This window comes from Pseudopodoces humilis, chromosome 21 (genome assembly GCF_049639895.1).
Source record: "Pseudopodoces humilis isolate 2021_Gansu_Grassland_sample_001 chromosome 21, ASM4963989v1, whole genome shotgun sequence".
NCBI classification, from domain to species: domain Eukaryota; kingdom Metazoa; phylum Chordata; class Aves; order Passeriformes; family Paridae; genus Pseudopodoces; species Pseudopodoces humilis.
In genome coordinates this window covers 5,317,747-5,333,406 of record NC_142220.1, presented here as the reverse complement: position 1 = coordinate 5,333,406, position 15,660 = coordinate 5,317,747, and the positions used below count along the sequence as shown (strand labels likewise).

The 15,660-nt window shown below is 39.3% G+C and overlaps 1 protein-coding gene across 1 annotated transcript in view; it reads right to left on the bottom strand.

Moving 5' to 3' along the window:
• CA10 (carbonic anhydrase 10 (inactive)) overlaps positions 1 to 15,660 on the bottom strand; it is a 171,817-nt gene that overhangs the window by 133,490 nt on the left and 22,667 nt on the right. Inside the window, exon 3 of the mRNA XM_014255806.2 lies at positions 995 to 1,069. Within this exon, the coding sequence (XP_014111281.1) occupies positions 995 to 1,069 (75 nt within the window). The remainder of the gene's footprint in view (positions 1 to 994; positions 1,070 to 15,660) is intronic.

Genomic DNA, 15,660 nt, shown 5'->3' with positions numbered 1-15,660 from the left:
GGATAACAATACACTGGAGTGTCTCTGACAGCCCAAACCAATCTCAAGTAAATCTGAAAAGCTACTTTAGGCTACATAAATATGTAATTAAGCTCCAGGCCTGTAGATTTTCACAACCATCTCAGTACCAGAAATGTGTGGGCTGAAATATTTCATCTCATTTGCACTAAAATTATTAACAAGACAATCAGCATTTTGGGAATTTCAGATGACTGTCAGGTTGTAACAGTTCTCACAACAGAGAAAGTAGCTGATGATAGGTCAAATCTACAGATCCTCAGAACAGCTTATACAATAGCCAAGCAATATTTTCTACTATTAGGAGGAAATAAGGATAAAAAGAAAATAGTTTGCACTCATGATAAAACTTGAAGTACTGCTTTACCTTATAAGATATAGCTAATATACATAAAATAATACATATTAATCTCAATCACACTGAACACATACTGCAGAGAATCCTTTTAGATGCCTCTTGATTATTTATCATTTACTCAATCTCAATGAAGCCCAGTTATTTCATTTTTTTTCATTCATAGTTTGTTTACTAAACAAAAATCAATGAAAATTGCATGCAGTGGGTTACTGTCCTAATCTACTCTAAAATCTAATCTAAAATTGTAAAAATGCAATTACTAAAAGTGCTGCAACAGATAAATTATTTCATCCAGTTAACAGAAATACTTTTCAGTCCCTTTCCCTTTTCTACACACAGAACACATACACTCCCAAAGCAGCATCATTGTTGGTGTTACTGAGAGAAACCAGAAATGTTATTAAAGTGATTTCTTCCCTGAAAAACAGCCATTGTTTTGGGATGATGGATTAACAGGAATCTTTCTGTGCTTCACTATAATGTGATGTTGAGTACTTGTCAACTAAAAATCTTTGCAATGAAAACAAATCAGCCCAAAATATCTTCCCCAAATCCAACTATATTAATGCCAGTGAAAAAGATATTTAAGAAAGGCTAAAATTTTAAAATTACACTTACCAGGAACAAAGCTTCCCTGGACCACCTCCTTATAAGCCCACCAGCCTTCATGGATTTTTGGTGAATTTTGCTGAGCTAAAAAGAAATAATCAAAGAAACTGTAAAATTAGGGCAAGACACAGAACTTAATTAGCTAAACTTTACTATCTAAGAGGTACTATCCTCTACAGAAGAGTCATTCAAGTTCCCAGGTGATCTTTATTCAATTTATAGAATCATGCTATGCATAAGTATCTTGGAGAACCTTGTCCCTGTTCATCACACAGTAAAATATATTCTGCTTTGAAAGATTTGATCACTGAACTTTACAATTCAGGTAGAAAATGAGAGGATTTATAGCACTACCAGTGGCTTCTGTGCCACCTATGAAGTCAATATGGGATAAAAATGCAGAGAAAAAAAGAGTGCTCAGTAGTCAATACCTGAGTCCAAGTCGTCTGACTGAAAAGCAGTTTCTCCCCTTCCTTTCCTGAATTTCCCAAAAATCTCTCACTTTTCATGGGAAAAAGTGGCAGAGCAAACCACAGCCAGTAATGTCACTGCTTGACTTCATCCCAGGAGCTTCTCCAAAACCAGGCCAGAAGGGCACAGCTCACAGCTTCCCTAACACTGGCTCAGGCTCCAGTGCTGAGGCAGGAATTTGGTTTTTCCATCTTTGTCTGCAATGGAGCACCCACACATGTTTGTGTCTGGTGTCTCTGCCATGCAGCTCCTTCACATGCCAGAGCAGCTGGGAGCACAGTGCAGGAACACAAGAAAAGATTTCTTTGATCAATATTCTGAAGTTTGTAGCAACAAAAGGCCTAAACTTTGGATAAGGTTTGCCCCTGGTGAGACTTGTTGCCTAAATGGTTTCTCTAAAGTCCTGAAAAGCCAAGAGCAGAAAGGTCCTGACTGGTCAAGTTTGCTCTTGGTCATCACTTCTCTTTGTCTTGAAACTGGAATTCAAGTAAATTTTGCGGTCAAAATGTGAAGTCTCTGTTAATTGGAAATGTTTTCAAAGGGCACAAAGACACACAGCAAGACAAACATTCAGCTGATGTCCATAAGAAAGAAGAGCTGATATACAAGCTGATATACATTCTGCCTTCACCTGTATTTTGCTTTGTATGTTCCTATTTAGAGCAACTTTCCCTAAGCTGCAGGAAGCTCAGTTACCTCGTGCATCATTTGATTTAGATTTTGGGGCTGTCTTCTCTTTAAGAAGCTTTCAATCCCTTTCATTAAGGCCAAGATTTTTTTTACATAAATATATTGCTACAGAAGATGGTGTATTTAGCAGCTTTTTGCTTCAGTTTCACTTCTAGATCACATATTATTTATGAAAAACACAACTACCCTGGGAAAAGTTTCAGCAGTATAATAAAAATTGTTGCTGTCATTAAAAATTATGAAGAGGATGTGAAAAAAATTCAGACTAAAAGGGATACAAGATAAGGACCATTACATAGTGTTCTATCAAGTTACAAAACAGTATTTATGATTTAACTGAGTGTACATTGCAGAAACAAAAGTAAAGCTGAAGTTAATTAAATGTACTGACAGAAGGACAATACCCTGCCTTACCAAAATTCAGCCATGCCAGTGGAATGGGGTACATGTGAATGCAGATTTTTCCTTGCAGGACTGATGTTTTTCCATTAACTGAGTACTGATTACAGTGTTACACTGAAGGGACTGTTCCACTATGCACCCTTTATAGTCTGCAGATGAAATTGTCCTCATATTTTAGTTTTTATAACACTGCCTGGAGAACTCCAACTGTGCATGACTTGGTTGTGCTAGACTGCACTGTACAAACATTTGGAAAATGGCAAATCCCAACTCACAATCACAGTATATGAGCAGAAAATTGTTCCTATCCAGTCTGAACTGCAATTTTTTGGACCTCAAAACTTGCTTTCACGTCCTCAGCAGGAGAAATTCTTAAAAATTTCAAAAATGGCAGTAGGAGAGGATAATAAGGAGTCCAACAAAGTAGAGCCATAATTTTCTACTCAAAATTTCCCAGAAATTACATCGCATTAAAGTGCATCTTGTAGTCATACACACAGCTCAAATTGGTTCAGCCAGGCAGAGGCAGATGCATTTTAGAAGTGGCTGAAAAAATTATAATGATATATATCTATAGCTATATATCTATATATTATCTATAATGATAGATAGATTAGATAGATAAGATAGATAGATAGGTTAGTTAGATAGATAAAAGCAAACTAAGACTTTGGGTGGGATGGGTATTTTCAAGTTCAGCTGCCTAAGGTAAGGATTCATCAAAATGTATACAATTGAAAAACATATTGCTTTTTCCCACTCTGGGGCACTCTGAATGATACATGCCAGGTCCAGAAGAGAAGTATAATCCATTATTTGTAGTTTATATTAAACCAAAATTGAAAGATGCTGGCACTGCATTTCTGCTTCAGTGGGTTACCCTAATGCTTACAATAGCTAATTCCAAAAGGAATAGAAGGAAAAAAATATTTTGATGACTTTTTTTTCATATTTGCTGCATTAGTATGGAACAGGCTGCATGAAATGAGCAAGAAAACCAGATTATCAAAGCTCTGTGCTAAATCATCAGTTGCCAGTGCAATTGCTTCAGCTATCAGAGAAGAGCATGACCTGGCATCACTCTACACATTCCACAGATATCAGATCCTTATCTCTGCAATTCACATGAAAATGAAACACAGAAAATACAATACCAAACTATGATGTTGTGCCCTAGGTATATCTAAGGTAGAGCAAGAGCAGTGCTGGCAGCATTGCTGCTGTACAGAGAACTGAGTCCGCTGAGGAAACCAAGAGGCAAGGCAGGTGGGATTGTGAGGGGGCACTTAGGGTGAAAATCTCCAGGGCTGTGTTCTTTCCTGAACCCTGAAACCTCAATGCTTTATAGCAGTCCAGGCAAAACTTCCTGCAATGCAATGCAGAAAGTTACTGAACACAGATTTCCACTCTGCAGTGCATCTGAAATCCAGCTTGGTGCCAAAGATTTACTTGGATGGAGCCTACAGGGACTTTACTTAAAAAGGGAAAAGATTTATAAAGCTCTTATTTCTCTGAATGCAGAAGGAAGAGGTCTGGTAAGGCCAGGGAGAAAAGTTTATCTTCCAAAAACCTGTTCTAAACCATCACTCCAATCTGTTATGCAAGTGGGCAAGAGGACTTATGAAAGGAGGAAAAAGCTGTTCCCTGTTTCTGAAACGTAATCAGACCCATACCTGGATTAGTAATGGTACAAGGGAATATAAAATTAGAATGAACAGCCATATGGACAATCCTTGCTGGGAATCCTATCTAGGACACTCACACCTGATGCACATACAACACAGGCTCTCTACAATTGGTGTATTAATGCCCATCTGACAGAATGGCTCTGTGCCTGAGTAAACAGGTTCAACCTTATGGCTCGAGGATTGTTGCCAAGGAAATGGATTCTTCCTATGTGCCACCTCATGACACATGAAAATAGCAAAATTCAGCATCCTTCTGATCTCAGTTAAACTACTGTACCTCTTCCTGCAATTCTCCCACCCAAGGACCATCTAAAGAGACACATGGGCTCTTTGTGTGGCCTCTGGCACTGCTGTGGTCCCATCACCTGGCAGCTCTGCCCAACCTAACACGGCAGCTCCTTGTTGGCAGGGGGAGGCAAAAGGTCTAGAAAGCAATCCTGTATTCCTGAAGAGGATTAAATACCTTAAAAAACAAAAAAAACCCACAGCTTCCATTTGTAATACCTCCAAGGCTCCTGCATTTACCACTAAAACCCAGAGTATGACTTTTGCTTCCTATAAATATTGTTGGTTTTGCAAAGCATGAAAATCATCGAGCTCCTCTGTACAGACACTGCAGTTTACCTGCACAAGGAGCTCTGAAACAGCAATTTTTAGCAGTAGCACTGCATTCTGCCATTAGCAGGGACAGCCCAAAATGACACACTTGTCCAAGTGCTCGAGGATACTGAATGACCTCCATTTGTGCAGCGTTCCTGCCCCTAGCACAGAAATCTCTGGTATCTGATATTAGTAGCTCTTCTGATACAACACCATGATGTCAGAGCTCTTTCAACAAAGCTGCTACAGAGGACACAGGATATTTATTTGGAGTGTTGCTTTCGTTCTGTCAAGTTGTGCATTCTTGTTTCCTAGTGGCATCCCTGCACAGGCAAACAGCACTGTACAGGATCATAAAAATGTGCAGTAAATGCAAACAACAAAGATGCCAATGCCCCTTAAAGTCAGCAGTTAACTTTTTTTACCTTAGAGGCTAAAGTGAATAGCCTCATGTTTTAAAAAAAAAGCTATTACTGGGTCAGTAAATGTATTTTTAAATGATCAGATACTTTGTGTTGGATACCAGGTACCACCATGCAGATGCTGGAATATCTGCACAGCATTTGCAGTGCTAAGAAGTCCTCATCATGCTGGAATGCTGATGTTGACATAATATAAAATGCTGCAGCAAATACAGAATGCCCCTCAGTAAATATGCTTATTTGCAAGATATAAACAAGCCATTCTACAATTATTTACTTTCTATACTTACATGAACCAAAGAAAGACTTTTATCTGATGGCATAGTTTATGTCATTCACATCTGAGCCTGAGCCAAGAGTAGAATCCTGCCAGATCAGAATTCTCCATTCACTTTACTGCCATTTCACACAGATGAAAAATGCTAGACTGGGGAGAATCAGGCTTGCAGCAGTTAGGAAAAGATCCTTCTTCACCTGGATTTTATTGATCTAAGCTTTTCTGATTACTGTATCAATTATTCTACAGGTTTACCTCATCTCATACCTTAGAAGTCTTGTGTGCAATAACTGACTGGTACTGCCCTGGTAGTAAATATATGACAACATTTTTATCATTCTTACCCCTTCTGCATAGTTATGAAATTAAAAAGAAAGGCAGCTGTAACTATGAGCCATTAGTTTCATAATAAACTTAGTGAAACACATTGTCATTGCTAATGCTTTGATAGGAAACTCACAGAAAAATGGCAGAGGGTCTTCTACAAGAAAAATAAATCCTCAAATCTGTGATTACAGTGGTGAACACTACAAGTGAAAAATAAACAAGCTATTAGATGATGGTGTGATCTTCACTTAGAGACCTTATCCTGGTTCTCTCCTAGCCAGCATAAGCCTATTGCTTAGCCATTTAATGCTACTCAATTTTTCATCAGAGTTCCACAGTTCACTCTGAGCAGTTTCATCACTCTCAAGGTGTCTCAGTCAGTCACTGACAAGTTATCCAAGACAGCTGTGCCTAATGGCAAAGACCAAAATTAGAGGAATTTCCCTGCAGAAATGTAGTCCTGCAGAAAACAGTACAGGGCAGCTTAAAACAAAATAAAAATAAAATCTTTATGAAAAATTTAACTGCTTTTGCTAAACTATTATTTATATTATATATATATATATCACAATCTCATGCAACACCTGTTTTGTAATTATTTTTAGTTCTGATTACTGAATTTTATATGGATGTTTTGTGCACTGTTAAACCCAAGGGCAGGTTACCTAAAATTTGGAGGGAAGACAGACTTAATCTAAAATATAACTTTCAACACCTTCAGTCATGCAAGTACCAGCTTTTTGGCTCACACCAACAAATGCCTCTTAAAGCAAATAGGATACCCATGTACAAAAGGGACCTGGCAGCAAGGGAACTAAGTACATGCAATTAGCTGAAGATTCAGCCCTCTGTAATTAATATTTAGTTTCTTTAAAACAAGTATGTATGTAATTGAAGCTGTAATTAAGATGTTTTTATGCAGCCCTTTTATATTAAAAGACCCTAACAACAGACATTTCAGGCACTAAATAAAGCATCATTTATAGATGAGTAGCTACCAGACAAGAAAGGTTGGCCTGCTTATGAATCCCACAGCCTACACTGGGAGCATCAGCATACGCTGAGGGAGGAAAAACAAAACAAAGGATTATAAAGGGATCAATAAATAAAATGCTTTCATCAGCTAGGCCAGATTTTTTTTCTTTCTTCCTTTTTTTTCTGGATAACATTTTGCTCAGAAAACATGCAAATGCTCTATCATTAATACCCTCCAATTCCATAAACCCTTCTTCCTCCATCCCCATGTGTAAAAGCTCTCACTGCTGCTGTGAATTCCAAGCAGTATTCAACACAAGAAAAGTGGATGTGACCTGATTTTATCATATCTGAGGGAAAAAGTAAGGCACTACCATGGGAACTCTGCTCTGGCACAGAGACTTGACTGTTCTCTCTATTTTCTATTTACTGTGATTTTGTTTTCTGATAAGATTCCAATTATAAAGCTTGGTCAAAGGGTTAGATTTCATACAGGCAGGCTCATATAGATGCTAGGAGCAATGAAAATGTGGTGTTACCCTGTAACAACTCAAACTGTTGCACCTACTGGAGCCCTGTACTTGGCTTTTGAGGAGGGTAGAAATAAAATTATTTAACAACTTCTTTGTCTTCTGACCTCTGAATATTATCAAATGTGTTGAAATAAGCTTATGTGTAAGCAGGAATAATTCCCAATAATGTTGATGAAGAACACCCAACTGGACATTAAACTCTCCACCACTAACTTCATTTGTAGAATATTAAAAGTCCCTGCAAAACTGCTTTCCTTTTAATGTGACTAAAACACAAGTTCAGGAGTTAGACCATATAATGTAAAAGATGGGGTTTGCCCTCTACAAGAACTTTCTGGAATACTAGGGAAGCATTTCACTTACTGTGAAATTTGCTTCAATTTTTAAAATTATACATTTTGTATTTTCTTCTTTGGCAAAATTTTACCTCTGAAACAACTGAGAGACAGGGAACTTCTCTCTCTGCTCTCTGGGGAACTTGAGCAGCTCAGAGAGAAATACCAAAGGTTTTACCTGCAAATTACTACCAGCTAGGCATGCAAGCCTGTGCTTCCTCAGGTCACATTTGTATCTATGGGGTTCCTATTACTTTTGAAGGAGGTACTGCTCTCTTCCTTCTCTGCACAAGAGCTAAAGCTAAAGTACTGTAAGAAATAAAAGCAATTAACTTATTGCTGGGGAAAAAAATATAACTGTATAGCAGCAACTGGACCATAATATTGATTAATAGGAGTGGGGGACTCAGCACCTTTCACCTCAGTCACAGATGGCACATTCAGTGCTTCAGGGGTCCCAAACCACATTAATACAATTTGGCTGTGTTGGTGTTCCCCCAAGTCTCTGATAAGAGTGGCACCACACTCAGCAGCCTATTCTGTGTTGTGTTAGATGGGGTAGTTCCTCTCCCTTGAGTTGTTTAATTATGTTTAATTATGTAGATATAAAGTCTGAAAAGCTCTATAAAATAATGCAATAGCAAGCAGCAAGGTATCTTGTGATACCAACTTCACAGCAGCTCTTACTTTCCATTGCACTGCACACCCTCCACTCCCAGCAATTATCAATTTCAGCATGGTTTGGGAACACTCAGCAACTTTAAAGAAATGGACTCAATATCCTTGAGGCTTTAAAGTTCAATGCATTATTAGTGCTAAATTAATAGGGTTTCCTCTAAAAGGAAGCCACGAAGTTCCTTCCTGAGCAACACACATGGTATCGACTTCTGCCCTATTGCATTTCTGCTCCCAGCTGCTCTCTGCCCTCTCTAAACACAGAGTTACTCATCAGGAGTAGCACAAACAATTGGGACTGTCCTGTTCAGTGCCACAGGTACACTGTTTTTTTTGTTCTGTTTTCCCAAATCTCTCACTTCAGGAAAGAGAAATTACTTCATCATCAGTCTTCCCATGAATGGACTCAGAATTTCAGTATTGATCACTGTGTAGGCATATAAGGGATACTAAGGGGTATAAATCAAGGTCTTCCAGTTAACCTCAGGAATGATGGGATGGCATCAATATCGGGTGCTTGATCCTAGAAAATACACATAGCTTCAAATCCCATGGAATTCTACAGCACATGGAAATTTGCAGTCCAGAATGTCATATGGAAACATTTCAAAGAAATTCATATTACACAGAGAATTCAAAATTTTTAAGAAATATTATTATGACCATTTCCCATGGTTTTGACAAGGGACATAACTGAAAAGGGGGAAATCATGCCTTCAATGTCCCTTGAGGACTCAGCAGAACTAGGTAAGTCTGTGTGCCTTGTACAAACTTTACTCAACACAAACTGATGCCCATGCCTGAGACAGGCAGCCCTTTTCTCCTGGCTGATACCCAAACAAAAGCAGTGTGACAAATGCCACCATCCTTCAAAAGCTAATGGCAAAGGGGAGGCAAAATTGTTTTGATTACACTGAACTGGATTCAAAGTCACAGATTTTCAGTCATCCTGGGGCTGACAGGGCACTAATCCAGATCATCTCACAGCTCACTGGACAACCTAAATCCTCAGCACTTAAACTTGATGTCCTGGAGTTTTCAGAGATTTCTGCCATATGAGAGGGACCAATCTGATTTTTATTTATGCCTCAACATATGTCACACATGAGGTGAAGAATTTGGCAGCCGTGTCCCTGGGGAAGCTTCACCTAGCATCCAGTCCAGACAGAGCATCACCAGGGGCCTGTGAGCCACGACCCCCACCTGCCCCATCATCAGGTTTGTTTCTGTGTGCTACCAAACAATGAGATGTCATAGGCTATGAAAGAATTCCAAGGTCCATGCTAACAATATAGGGATTTTACGTAAGTTTTCTTCACCCACATTCCTGGAAAAACTGTGAAAATTAAATGCTTATCACTGGAGGCAAGAAAAAGGATTAACAAAGGATATTTGCTTCTGAAATGGTTGGGGGAAGTTAGAGCAACAAGTTTTAAGAGTCCTTAAAAACCCAGTAGATAATCTAGCCTTGCATCATCCAAAACTAAGCTAGGCTGTAAAGTGCCATTGTGCTTCCCTGCCACATCATTAATGAACCCAAAATCATTTAATAAAATGAATTGTAAGCCCAGGATCACATTTGTATTAAACTGGCCTCTAGACAAATTTGAACACTCTGTGTCACCAGCAGTAACTTACTTTGCTTAATTGAAGTTTACATCACAACATGAAGGTTAGGAAGGTAGAGAAGGAAATAAAGTAACCTTACCAGCACCTCAATCTACTCACCGACCTGCAGCCCAAATGAAGAGTAACCTTGATGGATAAAATGGAGCACACTTTCCAGTTCTACCTTTTTACCCTGTACAACCAATAATGTTAGGGTGAGAAGTTATCCAAACCCAGAAGAAAGGGAAGAGCAGCTTTTTATAAACCAGAAATGGGGAATCACTATGGAAAAATTGAAAACTGAACCTGAGGAGCAGGAGGAAAAGTCATTCCAGTCAGAACAGCTGCCAGGATAAGGCAAGACAGGTAAGAAAATAACATGTTTTGTTCATCTCAGTTGCCAGCCATGTTGTGTGTCAACATTCCAATTCATTAATTAGTGCTCAGATATTACACTGATGACACCCATACCAATTACCTAAATGTACAGCTTCTAGAGTCCCATATTTGGGACTATTTCCAAAAGACATTCCTAAAAACTGTACCAGCTTGGAAACACTGTGTTTATCCCACTTGTCACATAAAGATGTGAAAGAACTTTTTTTATTTTTATTTTTTACTTTGTCATGTTCCCAACCTTGCCAAGAGACAAATAAATCACTCTCCATACCTCCCCTGTTTCCCTGCGGTTCTGTGAACTATCCCTCAAAGATTATTTCTACTCTCCATCTGTATAAAGCTGTGTTTATTCACTGATCTTGGAAGAAATAGTTTCCTTCCCACTCATCAGGTTGATTCCTGAGACAGCAGTGCTACTCTGGCACTTGAAAGCATCTATTCTTTTATCCCTATCCCAACTAACAATATTCCTGACTAGAAACAGTGCACCTTGGGTTCCTTCTGAACCCAACCACATTTGGTGGCTTCTTCATCCTTGCAAGGGTGTCCTCTATTCATCCTTCTCAACCACTTAAGCCATGAGTCAAAAGCAGTAATTTGGATTTGCTTCTTTTCTCTCTCCATTTTAATTCTGAAGTTAGGATGGCAGGTGTTTCATGCTGGCTGTGATGAACCTGCCTGCTTCTTTCTTCTGGTCTGGAATTTTAATTGCTTTCCAAATTACTGATGCAGAAATCCCAGGTAGAAAAAAAAAACAAAGCCACCTTCATTTAGGTACCTGTTGTTTATGGCTTTATCTTTCAGTCTTTTGAGACATGAGACTTTGGATACAGATAAAAGAAAAAATATGTAGAAGCCACAAAATGTAGGGATTTTAAAAATGTATCCATTTCGAGAGAACTGTAAGGAGAAATATGCCACTGCAGAGATTTCATTTGGGGTTCCAAGCTTTTCCTCTTTTCATCTGTGTGGTCCTGTTTCTTCCAAGTCAGAATCCACTGAAGTTTCAGGCAGTCTTCTATTCTTGCCAGTAACGAGAGGAAAGATTTTTTTTTTTTGTGAGGGCAAACCAATGAACTCGAAATAGATGTCACAGATTTTAAATGTATGTGTTTCCTTTCTTATGAGCCTGGTGTATCTAAAGCAGAGACACCTAGTAGGTTTCAGTGTCCTTTGAAAACCAGAGAGCTTTACACCTCTTGTTCAGCTTTCTGACACCTGCCTATCAAAAATACTCACTGCCTACTTCATTTAATCTATAAAAATACTAAACAGTTGTCCATTTATTAATAGAAATAGATTATAACCTTAAAAACCACAACCACAGTGCAACAGTACAAAATAATGTACTCTAACAGCAGTAACTCCTAGAGGCCCAGAACACCAGCTTTCAAAAATCAGAAATAGAAGGAAGCATCCTGGAATTGAGGCCAATTCAGAGTAGCTTTGCTTCTTTAAGTTTCGTACTGTACTCACTTTTGATCAGAGAATGCTTTAATAAACAAAGCTGGATAATAACCCTGGCAAATTCATTGCTGTGCAGCTGCCTGAAAAACATAGTACAGACCCTGGAGACACAGCCAGCCCATACCTGATTACCCACAAAAAAATGCTTGCTGTGTCTCCTGCGTACGCTGAGCGCTGTGGTTGACACTACAGAACAGATTTATTTCCTAAACACAGTGTCTCCTGTCCTTGCCTCCTTTCCCATTTTCCAGCCTTTCCCACTCAAGCCTTGGATTTACAGATGAAGGAAAGGCAAAGAAATAGTGGAAAGGCATGCAGAAGTCAGCAATGATGCTGATGGGACTCCAGTTACTTCCAGTAACTGATCTTCCAACTTGAATATACTGAATTTCATGCACAGTATCTCAGCCAGCCTACAAAATTCTCAAGTGCACTTGAAATAATCTCCTGAATGCTAGGCAAACTACTCAGGAGATGAGCAGTTTCTAAAAAAAATATTTGGAATATTGAAATGAATCTATAATAAACAAAATATTGCTTGTGTCAACACAAAATAAAGAAATTTGACATTAGCCTCACAGATATTGTCAGGAGACACTGAGGTAATTCATTTTGGTTGTCCCTGTGGAGGAAGCCCAGTCTGACAGGCATCCTCCCTGGAGATCAACCCCCCGAGATAAGACAAAACTGCCCAGTCACTGGGACTGAGCTGTGAACCCCTCCCTGCCTCAGGACCCCGTGTTATCTCCCTGTCAACTCTTGGTCATCTTATCCCTGTCTGAGACCACTGATCCCCTTCCTGATTCTCCCCTTCCCTATAAAACCCCAGCTTTTGCCCAGATCACTGGTTAGATCATCACTGGCTCCTTCACTGGAGTCTGCATTAAAGATCTTCTGTGGAACACCGTATGATCCTGGCTGGGCTGAACAGAGCTGACCACAGAGCAGAAATCACTGCTAAAAAAGCTGATTACCCACAGCCTTTGCCCTACTCCAAAGGGTTACCCCTGGCTGGAGATTGCCTGGAAAGCCTGGACAGAGGCTCTGTCCCCCCTGGGACAGCCTGGCTCTCTGGGCTGCTGCTGGCAGAAGCTGGGGGTCAGGACCCGGCTGCAACATCTCCCCTGCCATAAACTCCTGATGAGCTGCTCATGAAACTACAGTGACCACCAGGGAAAGCCAGGGAGGGCTGATTAATCCTGCACACAAAGCAGAGTCTGCCATCTCTGGCTGCATGACCACACAATTATGCAACAAGCAATACTGCTGATTCTGTAGATTTGATTTTGGGACCTGTTAGGCAGATTCTTAAAATGGCTTAAAACTGAGTGACAGAACTGGCAAGGATCTCACACTAGGGTCATTTACCCAGTCTTCAACTTCATCCCAGGCCGGTTTCACTGCAACTGGCATGAGGCAAAGCCAGGTTTTCCCTCAGCTACACAGGAAACTCAGCTCAGTACCAGAGGATGCCAACTGACTTTACACTACTTAGACTCATCCCTACCCTTCCAAACACTTGGAATTGATCCAGCCATGTACCTAAAAGGAATAATGTGTTTTCTTAAACCCTTATGGGGTACCTTATGGTACTGTGTATGTGGCATCTGTTTGTTTCTTCCCCAACACAACTTTGTGCAGCAATATGTTGATAAGACTGCTTTTTTTTTTATATATATATATTTTTTTTTTATTTTTTTTTTTGTTTAGCCCCCCAGAAAGTTGTTATGGTCCTATGGTAGAACCAGTGTAAAATACAGGTCACTTGAGAGACCCCATTATTGCACTGGAGAACAAACAGTTTAAACAAGGCTGCACCTGCTTCCAACTATTCTGTCAAACTTTTGGCCAAATCCCTTCTGTGAATGTCTCCAGCTCTCAAAGTTAGATCATGTCCTCTTTTCCATGGTTCCCCAATTCATATGTTTTTATGGTCTTCTTATTGGCACAGCATAAGGAGCTTGAGTCTATAACTCAGTAATGCCAGCAGCCCGTGTAACTCTGAGACTTTTCTTGTCCAAATGATGATTAATCAGATTTAACAAGACTGACACAGCACTCTGCAGAACACGACACTTTGATAAATGGTGCTCTCACAGCAGCTTACACCAGGGGCATTCCAAAGCACTCAGACTGATAGGAATTTTCCTGATGATTTCAAATATGCACCGAGTACCAGTACAGAACAAACACAAGGTTTTTCGTGACCCATCTGCATCAGAATCTTTTCTTCTGAGGAGGGATTTCTTTAACTGTGATTTTCTCAACCCTCAGCTGGGTTGAAGAAGATCTGGAGAATGTGGCACTGGATTTATGCTGCTGCTGCCCAGCTCTGCTGGTTGGATACATGGCTATGCCAGGAGCACATTCACACAATGGTAATGATATTTACTTTATCTCATTATTTTCTGCCCTCAGAAAGCAAGCCTGAGTGAATGGGAGATGTCAGGACAGTGCACAAAGCAACCTGTGATAATAATGAAATAAGTAGTAGCTGTTTACTCCCAAAAGAAGCAGGAGACTATCTAAAAATAATAAACTTTGGGTTCAGGCTTTCTTAAAATATGCTTTTCTTCCAGTGGCAATGCAGTAATGCTCAATGTTTATCCTAGAAGTTGTAAGGTAATATTTATTCTAAGTCTTCGTAGAGTTAATTGTAGGGATAACAGTGGATTGGATTTGAGTGGGAAGGAGATCTAAACCTTTCCCTCTCCCCTATCCCAGAAACAGCTCACAGTAAAACAAAATTTTTTCTCCTTTAGGTGGTATTTAATTCAACTGATCAACTTTTTGGTGAATTCAGCATGATAAAAATGACATTGGGCATGACTGGCATTTCACAAACTCTAGCACATAAGGATGTCAATATATATTTTTCTTTGATATCTTAAGTATCTATTTTACATCAGAGAGTTAAGAAAAAAAAAGAAAAAATAAGTAAGGTTTATGGGCCATCAAGCTGCATTACTGAGTATTAAAACAAACAAACCCCCAAAGACTAGACATTCCATTTTGGAAATTAAGTCAATAATCTAAAAGTGATCACTAATCACTTTCCACCAGACATCTTTAAAGAATTTTCAATACACAGTTATAGACCTGCCACAGATCAGAGGCTAAGCACACATTAAAATGTTAGATATTCCCCATCCTGTTGCTATTAAACACAGTAGGAATCTAAGATAACTCTGCTGGAATTTGAGTAAATGTCAAGGTGATCTGGAAGCTCAGCAAATTTCAACTGTCTCAAAAATCACAACAATTCTGAAATCCTGCCACCGCTGATCTCAAGTGCCAATCTTTCTGCTCTCCCCTGAAAAACTTTTCATTTACCCAAGCTTTAAAATTGTGACAAGAAATGCAAAAGACAGACTAATTAAGAAAAAGAAATTAACCCTAGATTCCCAAAGCCTGCTTAAACAATAGCACCACTTTCTGTCCATGTGCATTTGGAAACATTCTTGAATTTAGTGTGGCATCATCTGCACTGGCGCTGTGTTGTACAGTAGTAAATGACATGAGGGACATAAAATGGCCTATTTCCTTAGGATAATTACCATCCTAAACAGGCATTTTGTATTATTTATCATATATTCATCATCATCCTTCTCCCTAGCACTGTTTCTCAATGAAGTCAGAATCTTGTGTAGACACCCAGAGGGGCTCAATCAATTCATGTGAAGTCAGTCAATAGAAACCAGTACAGTACTAGCAGGGTTAGTGTCACAACTCCAAACACAATTTCAACCATAAATCAGCATAAATGAAGTCAGAATCCACTTAAAATGTTAACAAAGACATCTGTA